Here is a 24,268-nt window from a genome sequence, read left to right as displayed (position 1 = left end):
GCACATAATTCCGTGATCCAAAGTGCAGCACCTGCTTGCTCAAATTAGCTTTTTGCTCCCTGTGCTGTTGCAGGCTGTTCCCTAAGAATCAGGTGTGGTCGTGGTACAGTCCAGTCAGAGAGGCCACGGAGCACCATGTCCTGTATAGCTTTAGAAGACAGACTTTTTTCCAGGGAATAAAGTGTTAGGGTTGCTATAGAAGTCTGAGCTAATATAGCTACAAAGATGCTAAGTTGACAATACTGGCACAGGAAAATGAAAGTCATTTTGCCTCAATTTAAAATTATTGCACTAAAGTTACACTAAAGCACTATTCGCACGATATTAGTTTTTCCTAGGGACCACATGTAATAAATAAATGACCCCCCAACGTCTACTTTTCATGTGGCGCATTTGCACGGGACAGCAAAGCCTGAGATTTTGCTGAAATTTGCGGACATCTCCCGGATATGATGTCAACGCACTGCATAAACCAAATTACAAAAATAAAAAAAACTTTTATTTTTTTATTTTTTTTTTTTTTATTAATTTAAAACTAGAAACAGGAAGGCAAAAAACAAACAAACAAGCAGCATTTTTCTTTATAATTAGATCTGGTTCTATTTGTGTGATATTTGGATATTTACGAGGAAAGTAGGACGAGAGCGTGATGTTTTAATCTCACCACACTGAAGGGACACACAGACGGACTTTTACTCTGCTGCGTTTGATAAAAAATGATCTTATATCATGTTTTCCACTTCACACTGATGGCAGAGGTGTAATTTGTGTGTCGATGGTGTTTCATGAAAGAGTTATTGATGCGAATATCTGCCAACTTTACTGAACAGTGTTACAATCCAAATAGTATCCAGATAAACTGAGAAAACCCACGCAAATTTTACAGCAAAACATGCGCGTGCTATTATTTTTCTAAGCGATTCGGGAATTTTTTGCAGCATAAATAGCAAAAAAATGTGATTTTAAGGCCCATTGAAATGAATGGGGAACGAAAATATTCAAAAACAGTTAAAAAAAAAATGTCATCAAAAAAACATCAGACTCCCATTGAAATGAATGGGGTTACCATGGTAACCAGGTCACTGACAGCCCTGAAGAGGTTCTCTCTGAGTAGTTTACAGGTTCTCTGAGTAGTTTCAACTAAACTAAGTAACCAAGTGAGTAATTAAGTAACTGAGGAACTAATAAAATAACTGCAAAACTAAGTAACTCAGTGAGTAACTGCAACCTCCCCGAGTTCCTCCTACAATTTCTGCAGAAATTGTCTAGTTCATCTTTAGTCACTTTTTGAATTGTTCCAAACTGATGGAAAAACCCAATAATTGACAAGAACATCTTGTTTTTAAACTCAGCAGTGTTGATATGAACAATGGTAGAGTGAAAAAGCAAACGTAAAGCAAGTCATTTAATGTCTAACTCGCTTTTCCACAGTGTCACAGAACCGTGTGTTTGTTCTCCCAACTGTTGTTAAAGCCATTAGAAGTCGATAACAACCACTCTGAGGCTGCTGTTTCTACCTGAAGAAGAATTTGATTCTCTAATGTTCTCTAGACTTTAGTTGCATGTTCACAGAGGGCTGAACGAAGCACAATTTCCAGGTGAATCATGCCTCAAGGCTTTAAACTGTTCTTGAAACCACCAGTGTGAAAGCACCCTAAAAGTGATTAACTAAATTATAGTCGAATGTTAAAAGAAGCATTCAAATAATCTTGTAACAATAAATGAGAGTAGTAATAAACATGTGTGAATGTGTTTTCCTTCAAACACGACAGTGACTGTTTGAGGTTGAAGTTCAAACAGATGCCATTAATACAGGTATCGAGTGGAGGACAGAGGAGCCTCTTAAAGAAGTAGTTACAGGTCTGTGAGAGCCAGAAATCTTGCTTGTTTGTAGGTGACCAAATACTTATTTTACCAAGGGTTTTACCAATTAATTCATTAAAAATCCTACAATTTGATTTTTTTTCTCATTTTGTCTCTCATAGTTGAGGTATACTTATGATGAAAATTACAGGCCTCGCTCATCTTTTTAAATGTGAGTACTTGCACAATTGGTGGATGACTAAATACTTTTTGCCCCACTGTATGTATAGTTCTTCACATATGTACTTAAAAAGTATTAAAATAATATTAAAAATTGAAATCTAGGGGTATACACAAAAAAGGCTCAGACTCCCACACCAAAAACATTAATACCATTATCTTTATTGATTGGGAAGCCTAACGAGGTAACCAATAGATAGGAAAGAAATCAGAAGAAAGACATTCGTTTTTAGTGTATTTTACAGCCTATTTAGGACCCGTTATCATAAGAGATGCTAATGCAAGAAGAAGGTTAACGTAATTGTGATTAATTGTAATTAAACAGTAATTGAGAACTTTCTGAATACAAAAATGTATTGTAATTGGAAAAAAGCGAGTCAATGTAACAATAATTGAATTGTATTTGAAAATGGATAATTCAAGAGGCAATTGTAACTGAAAAATGTAATTGACCCCAAACCTTCATGCAGGTCAACTGGTCAACACTATAGTGAGACTACCCATTACAGAAGTCTACTGTCAAAAGTGAATATTACCACACTGTGCTATGTTTTCAGAATTAGAACAACAAAAAAAAAAGGTTCCATATATGTTCTTACCTGTAACTATTGATCTGGTCCACACATTCACCCTGGTTTTTGCATGGATTTGAACGACACTCATTGGTGTTGATTTCACACCAACTTCCCTCAAATCCTGAAAGAAAGATGATATGGTCATGGATCAGTAAATCCCACCACATCCTGTAAGAATCAGAGGCAATGATAACAAAGGCCCCAGCGAATGCCATTTTAATGGAACTGGTATCCCCTGTAGCATAGCTCATCTTCCAGCTCTTGGCACTGTGTGTTTCCCCCTTTGAGAGTGTGTGAGTAATAATACTTTACTGCCACAGACAGATTGGTCTGAGGGTTTGTGGTTTGGGGTTTGGGAAGTGTGTGCTGCTGTGCAAATGTGTGTACCTTTGTGTGAGTGAGGACTTGTTAAATTAAGGTAAGAGGGTTTGGCTAAGCCTCGGAGCTCCTCAGCCCTTTGTTCATTAGGGGGTGAGGGTCAGAATGGTTAAGTAGATCAGGGTGCAATGTTTCGCTATATGTAGATCTAAACGCCTGGTGCTTTTAACATAGATGGTTTACACAGACACAATTGATGTTGCCTTTAAAAGGAACAATAGAAATTAGAAAATTAGCAAATACAAAATATAAAGCAGGCATTTAGTTTAAATTTAAGCTACATGATACTCAAGTATAGGAGCATTTCAAAGAACTGCATCTGTAATTCAGCAATGAAATGAAGATTCACAATTCGTCAATCCATGCTGCTGTGACTGAGCACAGTGGACATCCAAAACTGAGTCCATACATTTATAATTTTGTAAGGGTTTTATTTTTTCAGTGTGTCCAGAAACTTAGGAATAAACATTTTATCTTCTTGGGCTGGACATACCTCGTACAATAGTTTGGTTGGTGCAAGTTATCAGTCACACCACAGACCAACCCCTGCAACTGTGATTTCTGAGACTTTATGTGGTATCAATAAAATGTGGGTGTGTGGGTGTTGAGTCATAGTGACATGCAGCTAACATGCAACTGGTCTTAGGGGATAAAAACTGGTAGTGTAGAGAAGCAACCTAAATGATATATTTCTCTTTCATGGTGGTAAAAACCAATGCAACCACAGGGAGGACATGCAAACTCTACACAGAAAGGCTTAAGGTCCATCCAAGGAATCAAACTCTGGACCTTCTAGCTATGATTATATTTGGTTTTAAGAACACTACATTTCTAACAATCATTTAGTGTAATAGTGTAAAGGCACATATGCATAAATTGTTCTGTAAACTGTAGATCAGTGGTTCTCAAACTTTTTTACCTCAAGAATCCAAGTAACCCCTTTGCCCGACTACAACATTTTGCTCACAATACTACGAAAAAACAACAATATAGAGCATAATGATGGAATGAACGAGTGATAAAACACATTTTAAATTAGTGGAATGAAACGGTATTTGGTGCCTCCTGAATAAATTTTATTGTTTTCCGGCCATCTCTCACCTGGTGTAGGACCAACACTGACCTTTGTATTTTCAGTTCATGTTCTAATCAAGATAATTTTCATCATCATTATTATGATTATCATTATAAACTGAATTAAAACATCATTAATACCCCATATTTGTAATGATTTTATTTGTTAGTTTTTCACTCTCTCTCTCTCGGTCCCTCTCTCTCAACTACCCCTTCTAGTGCCATTGCGTACCCCCATTTGAGTAACATTGCTGTAGAGCATTGAGGGCCGTGTGTGTTTGTATGTAATTGTGTGTTAGCCCTTCTACTGAGTTGTGATCTCTAGACAGCTGTATCATGCCATAAATCTTGAGTCAGCGATGTATTGGGCTCCAGAATCTGAAACCCTGATGATAGACTAAAGTCATTCATAGTTTATTATTATCTAACGCTTTACAAAGGTGATATGGAGTTATCTTATTGCACTCTCAAATCATACAGTACATTATGAAGTGCAGAAATCAGCAACAATGAATCGGTTTCGATCACCATAACAGGACACAGCTGTCTGTCGAGAGCAGGTGTTTACGACTCGTCAATCATGAACACGATTAAAAAAAATATTGCAATAGTCTCATTGACCAGCAAAATCTAAACTGGTGAAAGTAGATCCATGGGACCACAGTGAGCAAAGAAGGTTTGGTGAATAATGGGACAGACTTGGTTTCCCAAGCTGGTCTGTCAGTCACAGCAGTGGAGGAGCACCTTAGGGACTGTTTGAAATGACACTGCAATGTGATGCATCTTCTGTCACTAAGCAGTGATTGGAGGCTTGCCTTTGATAGAATACAGAGAGGGAGACCCAAGGCGTGTGCTCACGTCGTCATTCCATCATCTGGCTCCAGCTGCAGCGTGAGATCGCGGCTGTTGCCTGTAATGTCTCCGAGGAGAAGGAATTGTGGGTAATCCCCATGGGGAAAGTAAACTAACTTGACTTGACGTCTCGAGACAAATGACTTCCAGTTAAGGAGTGAGAGTTAAGATTTGACAGCTACATCTGTGGCTACTCTCTTTGATGTTGCTGCTGTAACTGGTGAAACAAACTGAAGTGTGTCAGGTTTGTAACTACAACATCAAGATTATTTTCCTTTTAAAACAGTTGATGTCTTTATCTGCAGTGCCTTAAATTTCAGTGTCACTTTTAAAATGAGCCTTTGCTGAGCCATTAGCTTTTACATTTACAGAGTACAAGAAATATTATATATACAGAGGGAATATGAGAGTATCTTAATGGATTTTGTGAGTGCAGTTCCTGTGATTTACACATCACAGGTGTGTTTATATTAAATTAGTTAATTTGATGTTTTACTTACTCATTTGCAATTAAAACACACGGAAGAAAACCGTTTGACCAGCTTGATTTGTCCAAATTAAAATTTCACATTCTTTGCTCAGTAGGAAAATATAAGTACAAATATTTTTTCTGCATGTATATAGAGATATAGTAGTGATGTTACCACACAGCTTTACACCTGGACCACCTCTTGTTTCTGAGTAATGAAAGCATAAATGATTCAATGTTGCGATTATATAAAACTGTGTTTGTACAGCTGGTACCCCCTTTTTTTTTTCTCTCTCAGCTTGTAAATATTTACCCGCTAGTATTATTTGATCATTTGCTATCAGGAAAATATTTGTGCAGTCAATCTAAAACTCCTTAAAGGCAAAACGGATAAAATAACACACTGCTCTGCCCTGCATGCAAAGACCTTGGCACAGATATCTTGTCTCAGAGGTTGATGTTAAAGAAAGACTGCTTCTCTTCATGACCTGAGAGTCAGCTTGATCTTCTTCTTTTGCATTAAGTACCGTACATGCATATTTGAAAAAGCACAATTTCAAACTGAAAAGAATAAGAAAAAAAACTGCTTTTTAAAGTGAGTGTCCTAATTCAGCAACCTTGCATACAACAAAGTGCAGTGCACAGCATTTTCTGACACCTCCCTAGAAGAATAAGAATTATATTTCTTTCAGCAATTCATACTATAGTAGCCTTTGCTTCCTACATGCATCATGAGCTTTGGTCACCCTGGCACAGGTTCAATGTTTTTCCATTCTTTGACCACTCTTTTTTTTTTTTTTTTTTTTTTTTTTATATTAATCTTTATTTAACCAGGAAAGTCTCATTGACATTAACAATCTCTATTGGTATTGATCACTGTAGACCAGGAGCATCCTAAACAAAAGCAGTGAGTCATCATTTCCATCAATAGTCACTCAAATCATTGCTTTTATGCTTACATTATAGTTTGTAGGGATAAATTCTTTACTTGATGCCGAAAAACATCCCACTTGCAGACTGGTGCCATTACAAAGACATATTACTAATTGTCATTGGTCATAACAGTTAGTGGTTGTAATGTTGTGGAGAATCTGTGTATTTTGTGCATCTGAGGGAAGCATTCCCAAACCTGAAGTTCTACTGTCCATTAATTTTTAAATGCTGCTCTGCTTCCAAATACTTCCAGTGCTTGTGTCAGCATGTAGCTCTGCAGCCCTGCACAAAACCTGATAGGAGCCACTCACTGAAATCATGGAGCCATTCAAACACTGCAGTGGAATCTAAAATATGTAGCTCCAAATGTGTCAGTGATAACTAAACCCAATCAAATGTGATATTAGAACTAAGGACAACACTCGATAAAGATTTCATTAAGACCCAAAAGCCCATGTCAGAGAAAGTTGATGTTGAGACCAGCTGCAGCCTGAAACTACTTTCCTCTCGTGGCAGAAGGTCAAAATAAACCTCAGCCTCTTTCGGAAGGGATTTTTTTTTTTTTTTAAAGTTTATGTTTGGGGATAGTAGAAGTCAGTCGCAATCTTTTCTGATCAGAGTCCTTGAGGCTTGCAGGTCCTGGAGGGATTGTAGGTTGCGGCCAGTCACCCTCTCAGCAGAGAAAATGATGCACTGCAGTCTGCCCTTGTCCTTGGCAGTGGCTACAAGGTACCAGATGGTAGTGAAGCAGGTTAGAATGGACACAGGGACAGCTCTGGAGGAGAAGGGCACTATTACAGGCCTTGGCATGTGGAAACTTAGCAGCAATCATAGTGAAACCCAATGACACTTACGGTACTTGTTGCATTGGGTAATAACGATCTCCTCGATTGGATTTTGCAGCGTTAAGTGGTAAGTGAAATTATTTTATGGGATTAGTGTGTTGTCACAAATATAACATTTTTAATATATTTTGAATGTTGGGCTGGGAGGTGGTCCACATGGCAAGCTTTTCACCTGTGAATCATCTTACACAACAATATTAGTGTTGCCTGTGATCTTCATCTTGACAAAAAGGCAACTCAGCCATTAAACAACAAAAGAAAACAGTAACTTAGAAAGAAAGAAGCCACATGGGGAGAACTGGGCAAAATGAAACACCCACAGCTCCTGTGGCTAACCCTGCACAGTGGAAACCAAGACATCGTGAATAGGCTAACAAAAGTAAATACAGTATCTCATGTAAAATCCAATATCTGTGTGGAACTATTGCTTCTAAGATGATGTTTACCAGCTACAAAAATATGGCGACTGTGGCTCAGGCGGTAAAATGCAATACATAAAAAAAAATTGGGTATTCAATCCAAAGGCAAAACTGTATGCGTCAAAGCATTTTGGGACTAATTCAGTGCTACTAAAAGCACTATATAAATGCTTGAAATGTGTGTTGAATTGTTAGACTGGTACAGTGTGATGACCACCTCAGTCTACAAAATACTGTTTTTCTTCACATAAGGCTACATTCAGACAGCAGCTTTTAATGCAAAATTCCTATTTTTTGGAGAAATATTTTTTTTGGGTGCTTGTTCATGTCGCACATTAAATGCAAGTTCTATTAGTTTAGGGAATAGACTGAATGTGACCCTGAAGGAGGGTTACCACACTGCTTGCTGCAGTAAATATGAAGCCATCATGTCTTGGCACGTGTGCAACACTGCTAAAGTTTCTGAACAACTGAAGTCGGCACCCTAACAGCCAACTAATTTTAAGATTTATTTTTCCCCCCCGCACCACTCTGTTTGGAATGCAGAATTGTGACATTTATCACAATTTAACGTTGTATGGGTCGGATAAATGTGACGTGGCATTGTCAAATATCAGATATGTACCGGATTTAAGTACACGTGAAAGTGGCCTGGGATCGCAAATGGGCAAAATAAGTAGTATATGATGGATTTGTGAAGCATTTGTCTGCATTCTGAACATAGCCTTAGACACTGATTTCCAAATAGTTCATTCAGGCTGAACAGCACCTTGGGTTTTTACCTTTGTCACCACCAGTATGTGTCAATTTTCGATTATGGGAGGACAAGAGTGAAAATGCACTGCCAGTCCCAACATTACACTGGCACAAAGAACAGATACCTGCACTCTTTATTTTGCTGAATGGTTCTTTGCTATAATCCACTCTGAAAATCTGGAAGCATGCCAGCTGCAGTGGAGAGCCCGGTATTGATCCACATGGACAGGTTTTTGGAAAGAACCAAACGGCGAATGACGACAACTATTTTCCCTGAAAGGCCAATGTTTGCATATTTGGTTGCAAAAAAAATGCAGGTCAGATAAAAGCAAAGTCACAGCTTTTACATACAGTCTGGACATTTGTTATAGAGATGTATCACAGTGTTTGATAGTAGATGACAGAGAGGTACTTTGGGGCTAGAATCTAAAGTATATGTCACGTAAACGTAAATTATCTTATCCTGCGAAAGCAAATTATACACATGATGTATTACTCTACATACAACATAGTTTTATTGATAGCCAAATACATCTGCCTAGACATCTGGTGTATGGAATAAATAAATCACACATTTATAGTAAGTCATCCACCCTTTTTCTATACAAATAGAATATTTACTTGGCCTGACTAGAATGAAGACATACATTTTTTTTTACCAAGACACATTTTTGGCTGCACATAATTTCAACATATCTTTCAGAACATCATATTTGGTGTTTGTCAGCTCTGTGGTTGGCAAAGCTCCACTGTAGCTCATTCACAAACCGTTAGTTATAGGACACATTCTCAATCTAGGAGAAGGTTTGAAGGTGTGCAAATAAAGGGAGATTATTCTCCATCTGGCATGAAGCACAATTTAAATTTCTACTGAATGGTCAAGTGGTGAAAAGTGTGAAGAAAGTTGTTCAGGTCTATCCCTGGAGCACATTCTGTTTACGGTCTTAAAAAGCCAGCAGCTATTGCACAGTGTGATGCTCTATGAAGGATGTTAAGCAACTGTTTTTTAGGAAATGACTGTAAGAACAAAAACAAAATGGGAAAACAAGAAGAGTTACACCCGGGAGAGTTTTCTTAAAGAAAAAAACATTCATCTTCTGGAGACAGCACAGCCTTTCATAGTAGATAATTTCCTTTTCCTCATGTTGGCAAATCAATTTAGCTACCTCGAGATTCATTGATAAACGATTGATGACTCCAGCTGTTCCCGTCTTGTGAGCAATGCAAGATGAGCACCTGGCTTGGATGGCCAGGTGTTCCCACTGGTAGGGGAGTGTGTTTATGGAAGACTGATAGAGCTTTCACGCTACTAAAGTAGTAAGAACACACGTTTTAAATAAAGTTAATTTGTTATTAAATAAAATAGATCTAATAATAAAATGCAGCAAGGGAAGTTAGGCCTAGGAAATAGCTTATTGAGTTCTCCTCAAGCTATTTATAACGGTACTAGAGCATCTTCGTCTTATCAGAATCAGAATTGCTTTAATATAATGAGAATCTGATACAACTTCTATGTGCTTCTATGTAATGCATCGCGTTGGCATTGTTTCATTTATTGTAGTCATCGGCCAATGACCTTCACCTCCGCCTCTAGCCTAACTGATACATGTTCCGGTTGCTCTTCTATCAGGTTTGACACTCCCTGCTGAGGCTCCTCATTAGGAGTAAGCAGGAACATCTGTGCTGGTCAGGCAAGATGACGGAGACTTCCTAGCCAGAGCTACCAGTGAGTCACCGCTCACTAACTAACCAACACATCCAACACCAGCCCTTTACTATATATGAAAAAAAAAAAGATGAGTAAAGCTTGACTCACATTTTTACATACTTTTATATAAAAGTTCTTAGCTTGTTGGAGTTTTATTTTCAAAGTCTACCTTTGTAGACAAAATATAATTCCATTTAATGCCAATCCCTGTAGAAACCAACTAATGGCTGCCTTTAAGACCTTGTTGAACTGATGAACGCTAAAGTTGCCACATCAACCTTTTCATATGAGATGAATAAAGTCCTGGGTGGAGTCTTGAGTGAACTACGACCACAGTAGGCTTTACGAAGGAGTCAGCTTTGCGAGAAAAGTGATCATTAAAGTCAAAGTTTAAGCGACTTTCTCTGACAAAGAAACCTGTTTTGGCTTTGAGATTTTTAGGAATACTTTAATATTTGGATGTTTTATCTTCTGATCACTGCTGGCATTTTTGGACTGCTCAGCTGCTCTGGCAGAGGAGAGTTCATACATTCATAAATCATGTTAAAGGTTATTTTTATTTTGTAATTAGCAATTTACTAGTCAAATTAAGTAAGATTAAGAGTGCGACTGCAAATAATAAAACAAATGGTCATCTATAAGTCTATTAGAAATCGCATTAATGTAGCGTTGTCTGACTGATACAATTATGGGTTATTGCATCATTGAATATGGATATGTGATACTTTTAGGTGTTATGCTTACAGGGCTTGGCAAAAGACTGTTTTCCACTTCTTTTCAGTAAAATGCATGCTTTGTGATGTATTGGTTGTAATGATAAAGGAAACAGCTGCACGCCAATGGGAACAATTTTAAAAAAAAAAGTATAAACAGATCAAATCCAGCTGCACAAAGACCCAAAAACTCTTTATTCCTAAACACAATTTACATCGTGTTTCTGCTTGAGAGGATATCCAACTGTGCCCATGTATAGAAGCACAATATATGTTCTAATTTGGACAAGTTTTAAAAAGTAAAACCCCAAACCCCAACATTAAGCTGTTTCTTTGTTTTTGTATCTTGTAGATTCATTTCCCTTGATATCTAAACAGAACAACAAGCGTATTCTACAGTCATTGTCAGTATGATTCAAAAGATTTAAAGATATATATATATATATATATATATATATATATATATATATACATAAAAGTTTGCTGCCATCTCCATAATTGCTTCACTGTGAGATAAGAAAAATCTATAGCTGTAAATCTGGCAGACATAGGCAAGGGAATTTATAATTCAATTAGGCCTGGGAATATCGTCAGGCCTACACAATTTTCCAGACAAATAGCCTACATCAAAGGGTAAATAAGAAGTCTTTAAAAATGCTGTACTGGAATCAAGGCCCGGTTTGTATAACGGTGGTGTGTTTATTGAGTAGTAGTGTCATAGGTTGGATTATGTTGAATAATAATGGAATAGTGACTCAAAATGCTCGTGTGAAGTGAACACGACCAAGCCCACACAAAGCTCTCGGTGTAATGTATGCAGCCAGTACCTAATTTTCTATTCCTCTCCAAGGAAGCTTTCTGAAACCAACCCAGCCGCTCTATTTATAACCGGCAACATCTTTTCATCTTTGTGCTGATAGAGCCATTAGGAATAGCACAACCCTATAGCTCTTTAACCTACAAACTGATAAACCTGAATGCTATAACACTACATATAATTTCTGAGCTATTAGGGGGTTACTGATAAATGTTCTTACAGGTCATTTGAATTGAGAACGTTATCATCTTTTTTTTTTTTTTTCTTCCACTATGACTAATGTGTTGTATTTTAACTGAGCTTGTGAACTGAATATTGAATATATTTACATGTGTTTAATTCAAGTCTGAATGGATATGGGGGGAAAAAAGCTTTTTTTTTTTTTATGAATGTACTTGTGTGACGGCATGTGAAGCAATGGTAAGCAATCAGTACATTTATTATACAGCACTGTACTCTGATTGCAAAACATATTCAACAAGGTTCACTTGGTTGCCATGGAATATCATTAACATCAGCCATTGTGATTTCCTTTATTTGGTGTAATACAATTTTTCTGTGTAACAAAAATATCAATGCCTTTTTATCCTAATTTAAAATTATTGGTTTCAAATGCGATGATGTGAATAAATAGATCACTTCTAAAATGCAAATGTTATCGGTGTGATTAACTAGTTTGTATTTGCAATTTAATGAATGGTTAAAGACTAAAATACATGCTTCTTTATTTGAGCGATCACTGCTGAATACGAACCCTCAACCTCCTCTTTTGCTCTTTGCAAAAGCTCAGACATGCAGACGTAACTCAACACATAACAGCAACATTATCCAATAAGCTGCTTCATTTCATACATATTTTCTTAAAGGACAGAATAAAATCAAATTCTAATACAACAGGAGCTTTACAAGTCATTTGAAATGAGTGCCAAGCACATAGTTTAGCATGTCGGTGCAAATTCTAAATTGTATTTCCCAGAATTAATTTAATAACTAGAAAGCACTCAGAGTGCAGTCCCACATAAAGCGTCATCACATAAATGTTACAAAAATAATGAGAAAAATCAGTTTGTCCATCATGGGGATTTTCGTCCAGATCTGGATTTACTGTAACTTAATGGTGTAATAGAGAAACCAACCTCACGAACATCTGTCAATTATGAACAGAGATGAATTTTACAATTTTTGCCAATGATGAGAGATATGGGGATTTTAAAAAAATGTTTTAACACTGAACCCGATTTGGGATATTAATAGTAATCTCTGAAATCGAATCACTTGTTCATTCTCTCATTCCATCTATATCCTGAAAATGTCATCGTAATTATTTTTTGATAGGTAAATTTTCCTCCAACAGATCAGTAATTGAAAAGAGACCTGATCAAAAATAACTGGCACTTGAGAAGCTTTATTCAAATATTAAAATTTCTGGAAAATCCCACAACATTAAGATAGGGATATATGGAATATAGATCTTTTTTTTTTTTTTTGTTCTGTTTGTAAAATTCTGTATTGTTAAATATTGTATTTGAAACTTTGAAAAAAATAACTTTGTGACAAAAATATTTTTGAGTTGGACTGTTCCCAAACAAAGAAATAGATGACTAAACAAATAAACAAACATAACCTCCTTGGAATCGGTAAAGAGGAGGGGTGGGACAATATCTAAAGTATATGAGACGGTATGATATATACAATAGTGGCAATAATTTTGGGAAGAAAAAAAAGGAAAATACTGTTTTAGAAAAATAACCCTGCTTTTATTTGACTAACTCTGGGCATACTTACGTACTTACTCTTGGCATAACCTTTTCAACTTGAGTGCTTATAAAATATAAAATAAACCATAACATAAATAACACCAATTGTTCTATATTGTTCTCATTGTTTATAAAAAAAAGAAAAAAAAAAAAAAAAAGTTCTATATAGAGTAAAAATAGAAACTAACAATTATTCCAGTCTTAAATGAAAACTTAATCGTGTCATCCTGATATTCTTCAAAACAAATTTTCCTTTTTGTGCATGAACTTTGCATAACGAGAGACAAACTAGAACAGTCTACACAGCCCAGATTTAAGATATGGACATGTTCTTTTTCAACAACATTATTATGTCTATATTTTCTGGCAGCTATCAAGACCTTTGGAAATTAACTATGTCTCCTGCAGTTAAAAAGACACACTGCCTTGAAATCGATGTAGCGAGAATGAAAAGATTTCATCTTCTCGCCTTTCAAAATATTGTCATACAGATGTAGTGAATTCTAGGTTCATTTAAAACCAAACCAAAGCATCATTCTGCTAAAAAAAAAAACATTTGTGTGACATGAAAAAGAACGGACCAATGAAGGTCAGCTTAGCTGTAGTCAAAGTCTATTGCTTAAATGCTCACTGTATGAGTATACTGACTACTTTCTGCCTGAATGTGCCGTAACAGCGATGGCAGATAACCAGTCAAATGTTCTTGAACCTTACCCAGCTTCTAACACGTTAACTTTGAGGAGAAACAAGTAATGTTTCCCTCTTATGGCTGATTAGCTTTTTGTTGTTGTTTTTTGCATACAATTAGAATAATGCAATTTCCGTGGCTAATAAATTCCATCTAAAAAAAACAACTTCTATTCTAGTGTTATAATACTCGAGTCTGGTCCTAGTAAGAAGGAGAAGAACTGGATAAAACGATAGATATCCTTAATTTACGCGTTAATCCAACCCGTATAATGACTGCAACCTTCCTAATGTGACTGACACACATGCACACGCACGCACGCACACACACACACACACACACACACACACACACACAAGCGGGAGAGAGAGTTGGGAGGCATCACAAGGATGGAAATTTGAGTGTGGAGAAACTAGAAATAAAGTGTCCGCCAATTCGTTGATCGTTAAATTTGGTTTCACGAACCACAAAGGAAACCTCGGTAAAACCTCAGCCAAAAGGAAACACTCTACGGTGTGTAGGTTCAATACATATGAGTTTTTTTTTTTCAAGAATTATGCAACACCAACTTTTTTGTGTAGTCGAGAGTTTTACACGTTCTGCTTTGATAGAGTTGCAGAGACCTTTTTTTGTCTGTCAAATGTATTTAAAAAAACTAAAACGAGAGAGAGAATGTTATTTAATTCTGGTCTCAGGCCAGTCTTGGTCTTAGATAGTGTGGTCTTGAGCACAACACTACTCCATACCATAATTTTGTTTTTTAACCATAAATAAAATTTAATCCAAATAATTAGATAAAGATTAGAATCTAATTGGATAAATATAACTCAATATTCTTTATACAATTCTCTAAAAGTTCTTAATCATATTAATTAATATAGCCCCAGTTTTTGGTAATAACTTACTTGTTTGTGTTATATTTGTATGTCTTGACACAGAAAAAAGTAAGTTCCTTAAAACCATTTTTCTAATACTTGAACAACTCTGTTTTTGTAGCAGTTCTGCACGCTAAAACAAAGCTGCGATGAGCACCAGGCTCTGCAGAGTGTGTTCACTCACCCGCTGGGCACCTGCATGAGGCGCTTCCATTGGAGCGTGTGAGGCAGGTGGAGTTGTGTAGACAGGGATTGTGGTGGGGGTCACATGGGTCATAAGGCTGACTGCACAAGGGCCCGCTGAAGAAGGGGGGGCAGGTGCAGGAGAATTCCCCAGGTACGTCTGACTCCTGACACTGAGCTCCATTTAGACAAGGCCCAGAATCACACTCATCCACATCCTCAGTGCAGTCTGCCCCGGACCAACCTGGTGAACATAAACACCTCGGATACAGCCGAGAGAAGAAAGGTATATACTATAAAGGGGATTTGTGACTTCACTTTCACTGCAGGGTTGAGGTCAATTATGATTATAATTGCTAATTTATTACAATTAAGACATCATTATGAACATATAAAAAAACATATAAACATATAAAAAAAAAAATATAAAAAAACATAAAAAAAATATGTTGCCATTGTAATTGAATTGTAATTTAGTTCAGATGATTGACTTTGTAGTTGTAATTGGCAGGCGCGTCTCACCCGTGGGGAATGCGACACCCGCACTTTCATAAAAAACTAAAATTCATCCCCCTCACTTTTTACAGAGGGATTCATTGTTGAAAACGTACTGGTCCAGTTAGTATGGTGGCTCAAAAGGGCCACACAGCACACTAACAAAAGTCACAACACACCAACAAAAACCGCAACATACCAACACAAAAAAAAAACCTGTCTGCTGATTCCCACATTTCACAAAAAATGAACACTTTTCTTTGGCCCGAAAATTATGCGTTTCGGCTCTAGAGGGCCACGTCAAACTCAACCCAAAAATCAAGCAGATATTAAGACTCGGGGGGGGGGGGGGGGGGGGGGGGCAGACCTTTCCTTTGATACCACGCATGGCCCGATCCGAGTACTTTTAAAATCAGGATTCAGCATATGCAAAGTATGCCCAGGGGGGACATTGCCCCCCCCCCGTGATCAAAAGTTTTCATTTAAGTTTTACCGAATTAATTCGGAAAAATCTAATTTGTAATATGATTTACATAGTATTAAAATATTTTAAGTGCCAAAAACAGTGACTAGGAAATGATAAAAATGGTGATATAAAATTCAAAGGTTCACAAAATAAAACCAACTAAAAAAGTATTAAAGGACCAGCAGCCGATGACATTTGACCCTCCTGCTTCCCGTAGCAGCTCAGACCTTTGTTTGTTTACAACATGGCAGACACCGCAGGCACTCAGTAGACTCATAAGCCTGTTGTTTGTTGTTTGCAGTGATGCGCCGAGAAAACAAGCCGTCTGGAACAGAGAATGAGCAAACCCAGCGCTCAGTGCGCGCTTGTCTGGATATAAAGCAGTGGATTGAGCAGTTGTTGTTTAGCTTCCTAATCAATGAAAATATTGGTACTGACATTGTAAAATGATCCTGGAAATTACAAATGACATTCCAATTCAATTATGATTAAGTTTTTTTTTTTTTTAAATTACAAATACATCACAACTGTATTTAATTACCAACTACGCAATTACATTTATAATTGACCCCAACCCTGACAAACACCAGTTGTTTTACAGTATTTGGTGTGGCAGATTGCCCCCCATGACATCCCACTTAATACCAGTGTTGTCAAGCTTCTCTGAGTACGGCAATGGCACATTTTTAAAAACTGACCCAGAGGACACATTTCTCCACACAGAGCTACAGCACTTATAGGCACTATATACTCTACTGGATCGTGACAATGTGGGACATTTACAGGTTAATTGCACTATAGGTCAGAGCAGCTTTTAATTCTGGACAGCTGAATGTAGGACACAGGGGTTAGACAGCCGAGTGGGGATTAAACAGGAATGTATGCATGCTAGACGAAGACACGTACAGAGAGAAAAAGGACGGATTAACAAAGGGAAGGAAAGCAAAGCAGCGTGTGTGCGTGTGTATTCTGTTCTGAAGCTGGAGGAATATTCCACTTGGTGGCAGTGAGTATCTAAGCAACACCAACCAATCCACCGTTTTCCCTAACTTTTACACCTGAAGCAGTTTTTCTTCTCCCCAGTGAGAGTGAGGGGACTTAGCAGACATCGCAGATACACCCGCTTTTTACTCCAATGACTCAGAGACAGATCCCCTGAAACCTTTTCATGCTGTGAGCCATTGATTGACTCATTTGTTTTACCTGCCATCTGCAATTCATTATCTCAGCTGCCAGTGGAAGGACACATTGCTATCTGCAAATGGCTTCTTTTCCTGCATTTATTAAGTGACTTATGGGCCTTATGAGGACGGTGCCCTCGAGCCAGCGCACACGCTTACTTGTAGCTGTTGAGAAGGTCTGTGCAGGTGGCATTGTTTTTGCAGGGTTGTGATAAACATTCATCAATTTCTCGTTGGCAGTGCTCCCCCTCCCAGCCCGAATGGCACACACACTCGTAGCTCTGCAACACACAGAATAGAAGGAAACATTCTTGGATCCACACAGTAATATGGTGAAATCTTGTGCCTGTGCTTGTCCTGCTGCCAGTGCTGGGAGTAACACAAAACGCATAACTGAAACTAAAATCAGCAATATATTACTTGTGACAATCTCAGTAACGCAAGTTACAAGGAAACTTTAATGCATACTACCGATATTCCGATGAAAACGGGGAAAAAAAGTCAAAAAAGGGATGAAGACACAACCCTAATTTCTACACCTTTCTGTGGCGTAGAAAAAGAAACTCATTGTGATTTATTTTTATTTATTTTTTCAGTTTATTTCCGACATGGTTGCATTCACAGAAGTTTTGTTATTCTTTTTTTTTTTTTGTACATGCCGAAAAAGGAGACTAGAGCAGAAGTTTGCTTGTCTAAGTCCCGTCCCCTGTTTTGAACACAGAAAATTTACATCAAAGCTTGTCTCTCTGGTCAAACAGTTGTTCTGAAGACAATTTCATTTTTTTTTTTTTTTTTTTTTTTTATGTAGGATTTATTCTCATCTGTAGTCAGTGTGATATAACATCCATTTGACTATATATTCTCAGGTCCTTAGTTATTCTATTATAGAGTCTATATACCAAATACAAGTTATGTAAACTTGTATTTGGTATGTAGCCTTTTTAGCTCTAAGGCATATTTTACATCTTATTTTAATTACATTAAGTGTATTTACAGTTACATTTTACATTTCCAGTCATTTGTTTTATGGTGACTGATTAAATGTTGTAGAGGACATTTTTGTTGGCCTATGTTCAGACATTGTTTTGCAAATGTTGCACATTTTAAAGCATTGATTACATGTTTACATTGTTAAATAAGAATATGTTAAGGTGCTGATGACTGATTAAAAGGTCAATAAAATATTATAAGGAAAAGGCAAGTGTTTTGTGGTGTCCCATTTGTAGACATTAATCTGTAATGGTATCAATGCAATAAGATTAGTATTTTAAAATGGCTTCACATAACTCAAATGTGCGGTTTGGCTGAAAGTAACTTAAAGTAGAGTAACTCAGTTACATTTTGGAGGTGGCAATATTGTAATACAAATGTTTTTACGTTTTTATGCCCGTAACTTGTAATATAAAAAGTATTACACTTTTAAAGTAACTTGCCTAACACTACCTAATGCAGATGCTATTTTTAGGAGGTCTTTTGTTTTTTTTTTACTATATTATCAGTTTATGTAGGGTGACCATGCGTCCGGTTTTGCTGGGACATGTCCTCTTTTTATGTCTTGTCCAGGCTGTCTGGGGATCATTTACAAATTAATGAAATTGTCCATGTTTCCCAGGGACCTTGAACGCATCTAGTGGAACCATAACTCTGCTAATATGCAGTGTTGTGCTAGTTACTGAAAAAAAGTAACTAGTTACCGTTACTAGTTACTTCATTCACAAAGTAACTCAGTTACTATTTTGATTACTTACACCAAAAAGTATAGCATTACTGGAAAAAGTAACTTTTGAGTTATTTAGAATTAAAGAATGTATTATTTATTTTGGGTCATTTGTGTCCATACAGCTTCATATCAGTGCTGTAATAATATAATAATCCACTGTTGATCAACTGCTATAAAACAACCATAAATGATGTGCATATAAAGCACAAAACAGCTGCTCCAAAATTAAAATAGTACATTTTCAGCCTTAGCACAGTAATGTAAAGTAAGCTGTGCATATTCCAGGTGCACATTCTGCTGTTGAAAATGCTTATAAAAATAAATGTGGAAAAATAAATTCACAGCATTTTTCTCAGCTACACAAGGCTAATGAGCTGCTGTTAGCAGTGACTCAGCAGTAGCGACTGGCTTCTTATTTACGACAACATACTGTGCAATAGTTTGGCTGACCTGTCCCTGGATAACAGTCAAAGTCCGTTAAAATCCAGCCGCAGTGTTAGCTTAGCTTCACTGATGCATCTTTTGGAGACAAAAATAATATGCATATTTCCACTCTGAGAAGCTCATCTTGCTCTCGCATTGACTCGCCATGATTGGCGCATGTGATGTAAACAGAAACACAATCTGACAATGCTTCTTCTTCTACTGTTTTGACGTGTTTGGCACGGCATCCCGTAAAAAAATGTAGCGCCACTGTAAACAGGAAGTACACTGAAGCTAGCAAAGTAACGGACAAACGCAGCACATTGTAACGGTAACGGCATTATTTCTTTAGAAAAAATATTGCGTTACAGTACTAGTTACTGTCAAAAGTGACGTTGGGGCGGAAACACGTTACAAGTAGCGCGTTACCGCCCAACACTGCTAATATGTACGATATCTCAGAAATTCCACCAGTTTCTGAAAGCTAAGGAGTTGTTCTTTATTTTAATTTCACTCACGTGACAGAATCATTAAAGATGCTGCTTTGTTTTAACAAAATCAGCAAACACGAGGAAAAGAGAGGACCAAAGGCCAAGAGAAAGAGAGATTAAAAGAGACCAAATAGTGGTGGATTTAATTAAAAAGGTTATTTATTGAAGTGTACGTTTATTGATGATTTGTGATGATCTGTAAGCCTTGAGTTTTTTGTCATAGTTTTCATATCTAGGACAAATTTTAAGATGGTATATGTGAGATTTTTCAATGACAGATTGTTATTGAGTCACCACTGATTTCAGATAGTTTTTTTTTTTTAAAGTCTTTTTGTTATAAGGAGAGAATGTATTTTTAAACCTTATAGACAATAGCAACTTATGTATATATTATACTGTATTTTGCCGTAACGGATTCATGAAAACGTCGAGCACTTTGAGTATGACGACGAGTGTCCGACAAGTGTCCTCTTTTTTGCCAATCACAATATGGTCACCCTAGTTTACGTATTCTGAAAACGATAATTATGGTGCAATCAATGGATATTGTTGCTTGGTTACAGAAAACAGAAAGCCTTAAGAATGACTGAATTTCTTTGTATTTTCTTGCAACAAATGCAGAATATGACCTCCTACTAAAAAAAAAAAAAAAAAAAAGCAGTTAAAACACTGAAAGATTCATGCTTGTCTTCACATTACTGCTATGTAGATGTATTCCTCCCACCACCCCCGCACACCCCCCCTCCCCCCCTCGGACAACAGGCAGCCAGATTTGTTGCTTTGATCCTTTTCAAAGTTACGTGGCGAGGGTCTTTATCATGCCCTTTATTATGCCCAATGCTAATGTATTACAGAGATTAATCATAGACAGGGAAGCATGTAAAATATGTTTGACTTAAACGTGCCCTTTATAGTCAATGTATACAAGGGAATATATTTTACATCAAAGTTCACACATGTAAAGCTCTATAATGTAAATACTTGGATTTTCTTTATTTATCCAGAGCGGTATACAATTCAATTCCAATGCTATCCACTGCTGTATCATCATTAATCACTGCATTGGGAAGGAATGGCTGCTTGTCTATGACTTTCCAAGGTAGCTGCTTAATTTTATTACCTCTTTGCATAAATTATGAAGGCAGTCATATGGCCAACATCCTATCTAAAGGTCTTGGGTGTGTCTGGTTGAATGAATGCTAATCTTTATTTCATACACTGATGGGAAGCTGTTAAACTTTGTCTGATGTAATTTTGTCACTGCAGGCCTAGTGGTTTAGGGCAAAATGTGCTGTCCTCTCAAAATGAGCACCTACGGGAGACTTCCTTAAAGATTTCCGTACGTCTTTCAATTGAACATAATCTCATTTCTGCTGCTCAGTCACCTTCAGGGACTTCAATTTTCCAAAATAGGCGAAAGCTTATTGGGACATGGTGTTCGGAGTGAGAAACAGCAGGTCGGTAAACAAGAGGAAGTGAAAGGACTTTATATAAAATACTCAGTTTTTCTATATTAACTTGAGAAAAAGTAGATGCAGAAAGGATACTGGCTAAAACGTTGTCTCCTCACATGCAAAACCAAAAAGTTGTTTTTTTTTCTTTTACCTGTACCAAAAAAGTCTCAAGATGAGGATCATATAACATTGTGTGCTTCCCGAGTTTAGAAAGAAACAAAACACACAATAAGCTTTGACAATGCACTGTGGATAAAAGATTACAAAGTAAATCAGTGTAACCCGCTGCCAAGAGGTGTAGCTAAATGAGCATATTATCTGAGAAAACCTCAGGAACAAATTAGCAGATTCTGAGATACTGTTTAGAAGATATTTGCACTATTTATGGGTCTGTGACACAGATGCAAACATCGGGCTCTAATTTTAAATACTTGCATTGTCTGCAATAATGCTGCAGTTAGTGGAGGGACAAAGCCAACGAATGTATCTATAACACATCTGTTACACTCCTGCAATCTGTTAGCAAATGAACAGCTGGTACTCATTGAAGAGTTTTCAATCGTGAGCAGCTTTTAGTTCCTTTAGGCGTTTTTGCACTTGCAATAGATCACAGTACTGACTTTGAAAAAGTAACAAAAGTATGCTTGTATTTTACTAAGTTAAGGCCCTAAAATGTTGCACGATGATTATCATACCTGTAATATTGTGACATAGTATCAGTATCAGCTACTAATCTTTGTGTTTAAAAATCAATGCTAAAATAGTAAATATTTTTCTCTAATCAAATGTAAAGCAAATCAACCATTTTTATGTCCATTATTGTGCCATTCAAATGTGTCCCCACCTTGTTTTAAACAAATCCTGGTTACTATTAACTTATTCAAAACCCTCTGTAATTTTTAAACATTTCCATTTTCACTAAGATGTTTCACTAAGGTTTATGAAATATGTTTTTGTTAAATAAAATAAGTGAATACAATACACAAACAGCCAAGTTTGATCGTATTTTCAATTGCTTTTAAAGCATAAAATATCACTGATATTTTTCCTGCATGTCATTTGTCTATGCACTTGATGCATTCAAGGACATTCAGTAATTCAGGAAACACTTCCTGCAAGATAAAGTAGCTAATCCCCTCAATCAAATGATGGGTATAGAAATTATTGACATTCCCAGACCCCGGGAATGAAAAGAATAAAAAAAAAAAAGAAAGGTAAATATAACAAAACATGCTGAATGATTGAGGGCATTCTTTTGGTTATTTCAGGATTTCTTTTAGATATTATTTCTGAATAGAACAGATATACTGAGCTTTCAGTTTCATTTTTATATTTAAATTACGGGTGTACACCTGCACACTTATGTGAAGCTTTTTTTTTTAAATGCCTTTGCTTATAAAATACATACAAATATTTAGCTGTAACTCCAAACACTTGCTATACATTGTTTTTTGGTGAAGTTCTAATTGCACATTCATCCTATACTATTTATTAGTGATGTAACGATTAATTGTAAGGCAGTTAAAAATCGATTCATAGGTACCACGGTTCACATCGATGCTCTGAAAATTGAATCGCAGTACTTTTTTTAAACAGCAGAGGGCGCTATCTATTAATCCTTCCAGAAGCGGACGTGACGGGCGGAGTCTGCTACTATTTTCTTTCTGGCCGCCATTTACTGTTAAACATGCTCATAAATGATTCTTTACCCCTTTAGCACCGAAAGAATATCTGTAATATTACGTGAATATTTGTAAAAGTCACATTTTTCTATTAGCTCTGTCTGCTAGCATAGCTTCTCTTCTTCACTGGTGGAATAACTACATACCAACCGACCACTGGGTTACCAGCGCCGTCTGCTGGTCTAAATAAATATCTGACGTAAATACAGTAAAATGACTGTTTTTTTTTTTTTTTTTAAAGTCCAATTGTTAAGGCACAAAATACATTTTCAGTTGCACTTTTAAAAAGAAAAAGAACTATTATGCAGTTTTGAATTGTTTACTATAGAACCAGAATTTAAATTAATAGGTTTCTTCTTCATTTGTATATTCCTTTATTTATTTCATTCAAGATTTATTTTTAGTTAAATTGGATCATTTTGAATAGTTTATCAAGGGATTCTTTTGACAATGAAAAATAAAAGGAAAATAGTACAGTATTTTCCCCCAAACAATAAAAGAATATTTTTCAGTCATTTGTCAACATTCCCATTTTGTAAAATAAATCGTGAGAAAATCGTATCGTGAACCCAGTATCGTGAATCGAATCGTATCGGGAGTTGAGTGAATCGTTACATTCCTACTATTTATACTTACCAGATGGAGGTCCCTGCATGCCGAGTTGGTGCTGCACAAACTGTTGACGCAGTCGTCGATGTCTTGTTCACATCTGGGGCCGACATAACCAGGGCTGCAGAGGCAGTAATAACCATCTACAGCTATACAAAAGGTGGATCATTACAGCAATTTGTATCATCACTGAATCCACTTCATCTCTCTGTAAGTTTTAAGAACCAGGCAAGGAAAATCAAGTACAATCAGCACTGTGACTGTGACGGTAAAACCTGTTGTTGGGGATCGTAAGCACCAATCAATCAGGCTACGTATGTCACTTTATAATAACCATTTAGTTTCTATTTCTGAAGACGTTTCCTATGTCCTGTTTGCTCTGACTATTCATCATTTCTCACGGTGGAATCCTAAAAGCCTCGTCATGTTTGCTACGCTCACAACATGCTTGTGACACGTTGAAAGGATGCACGGCAGTGACGGCGATTCCCTCTCATTTTCATTCTTTGTTCAGGGACTACAAATGGGCCCACTTTTACATTTGAAGTACCAATTTCCCCACGTTAAGCCATTCCTTCCCTCTTGTTAATTATTGACAATGTAAAGAGGGATGCATCATTCTGTTTCTCCAACACAACACTTGTACAGCCAGCCAGTGACAC

The 24,268-nt window shown here is 36.8% G+C and overlaps 1 protein-coding gene across 1 annotated transcript in view; it reads right to left on the bottom strand.

The window, feature by feature from the left end:
- eys (eyes shut homolog) overlaps nt 1-24,268 on the bottom strand; it is a 204,169-nt gene that overhangs the window by 111,784 nt on the left and 68,117 nt on the right. The window contains exons 23-26 of the mRNA XM_028468732.1: nt 23,634-23,755; nt 17,387-17,508; nt 15,087-15,346; nt 2,643-2,739 (exon numbers count right to left, since the gene is read on the bottom strand). Coding sequence (XP_028324533.1) covers nt 2,643-2,739; nt 15,087-15,346; nt 17,387-17,508; nt 23,634-23,755 — 601 coding nt within the window. The remainder of the gene's footprint in view (nt 1-2,642; nt 2,740-15,086; nt 15,347-17,386; nt 17,509-23,633; nt 23,756-24,268) is intronic.

The sequence above is a fragment of the Gouania willdenowi genome, chromosome 15, assembly GCF_900634775.1.
Source record: "Gouania willdenowi chromosome 15, fGouWil2.1, whole genome shotgun sequence".
Taxonomy (NCBI): Eukaryota; Metazoa; Chordata; class Actinopteri; order Blenniiformes; family Gobiesocidae; genus Gouania; species Gouania willdenowi.
Note: the sequence above shows the minus strand (reverse complement) of the source record. Positions and strands in the feature narration are given on the sequence as shown.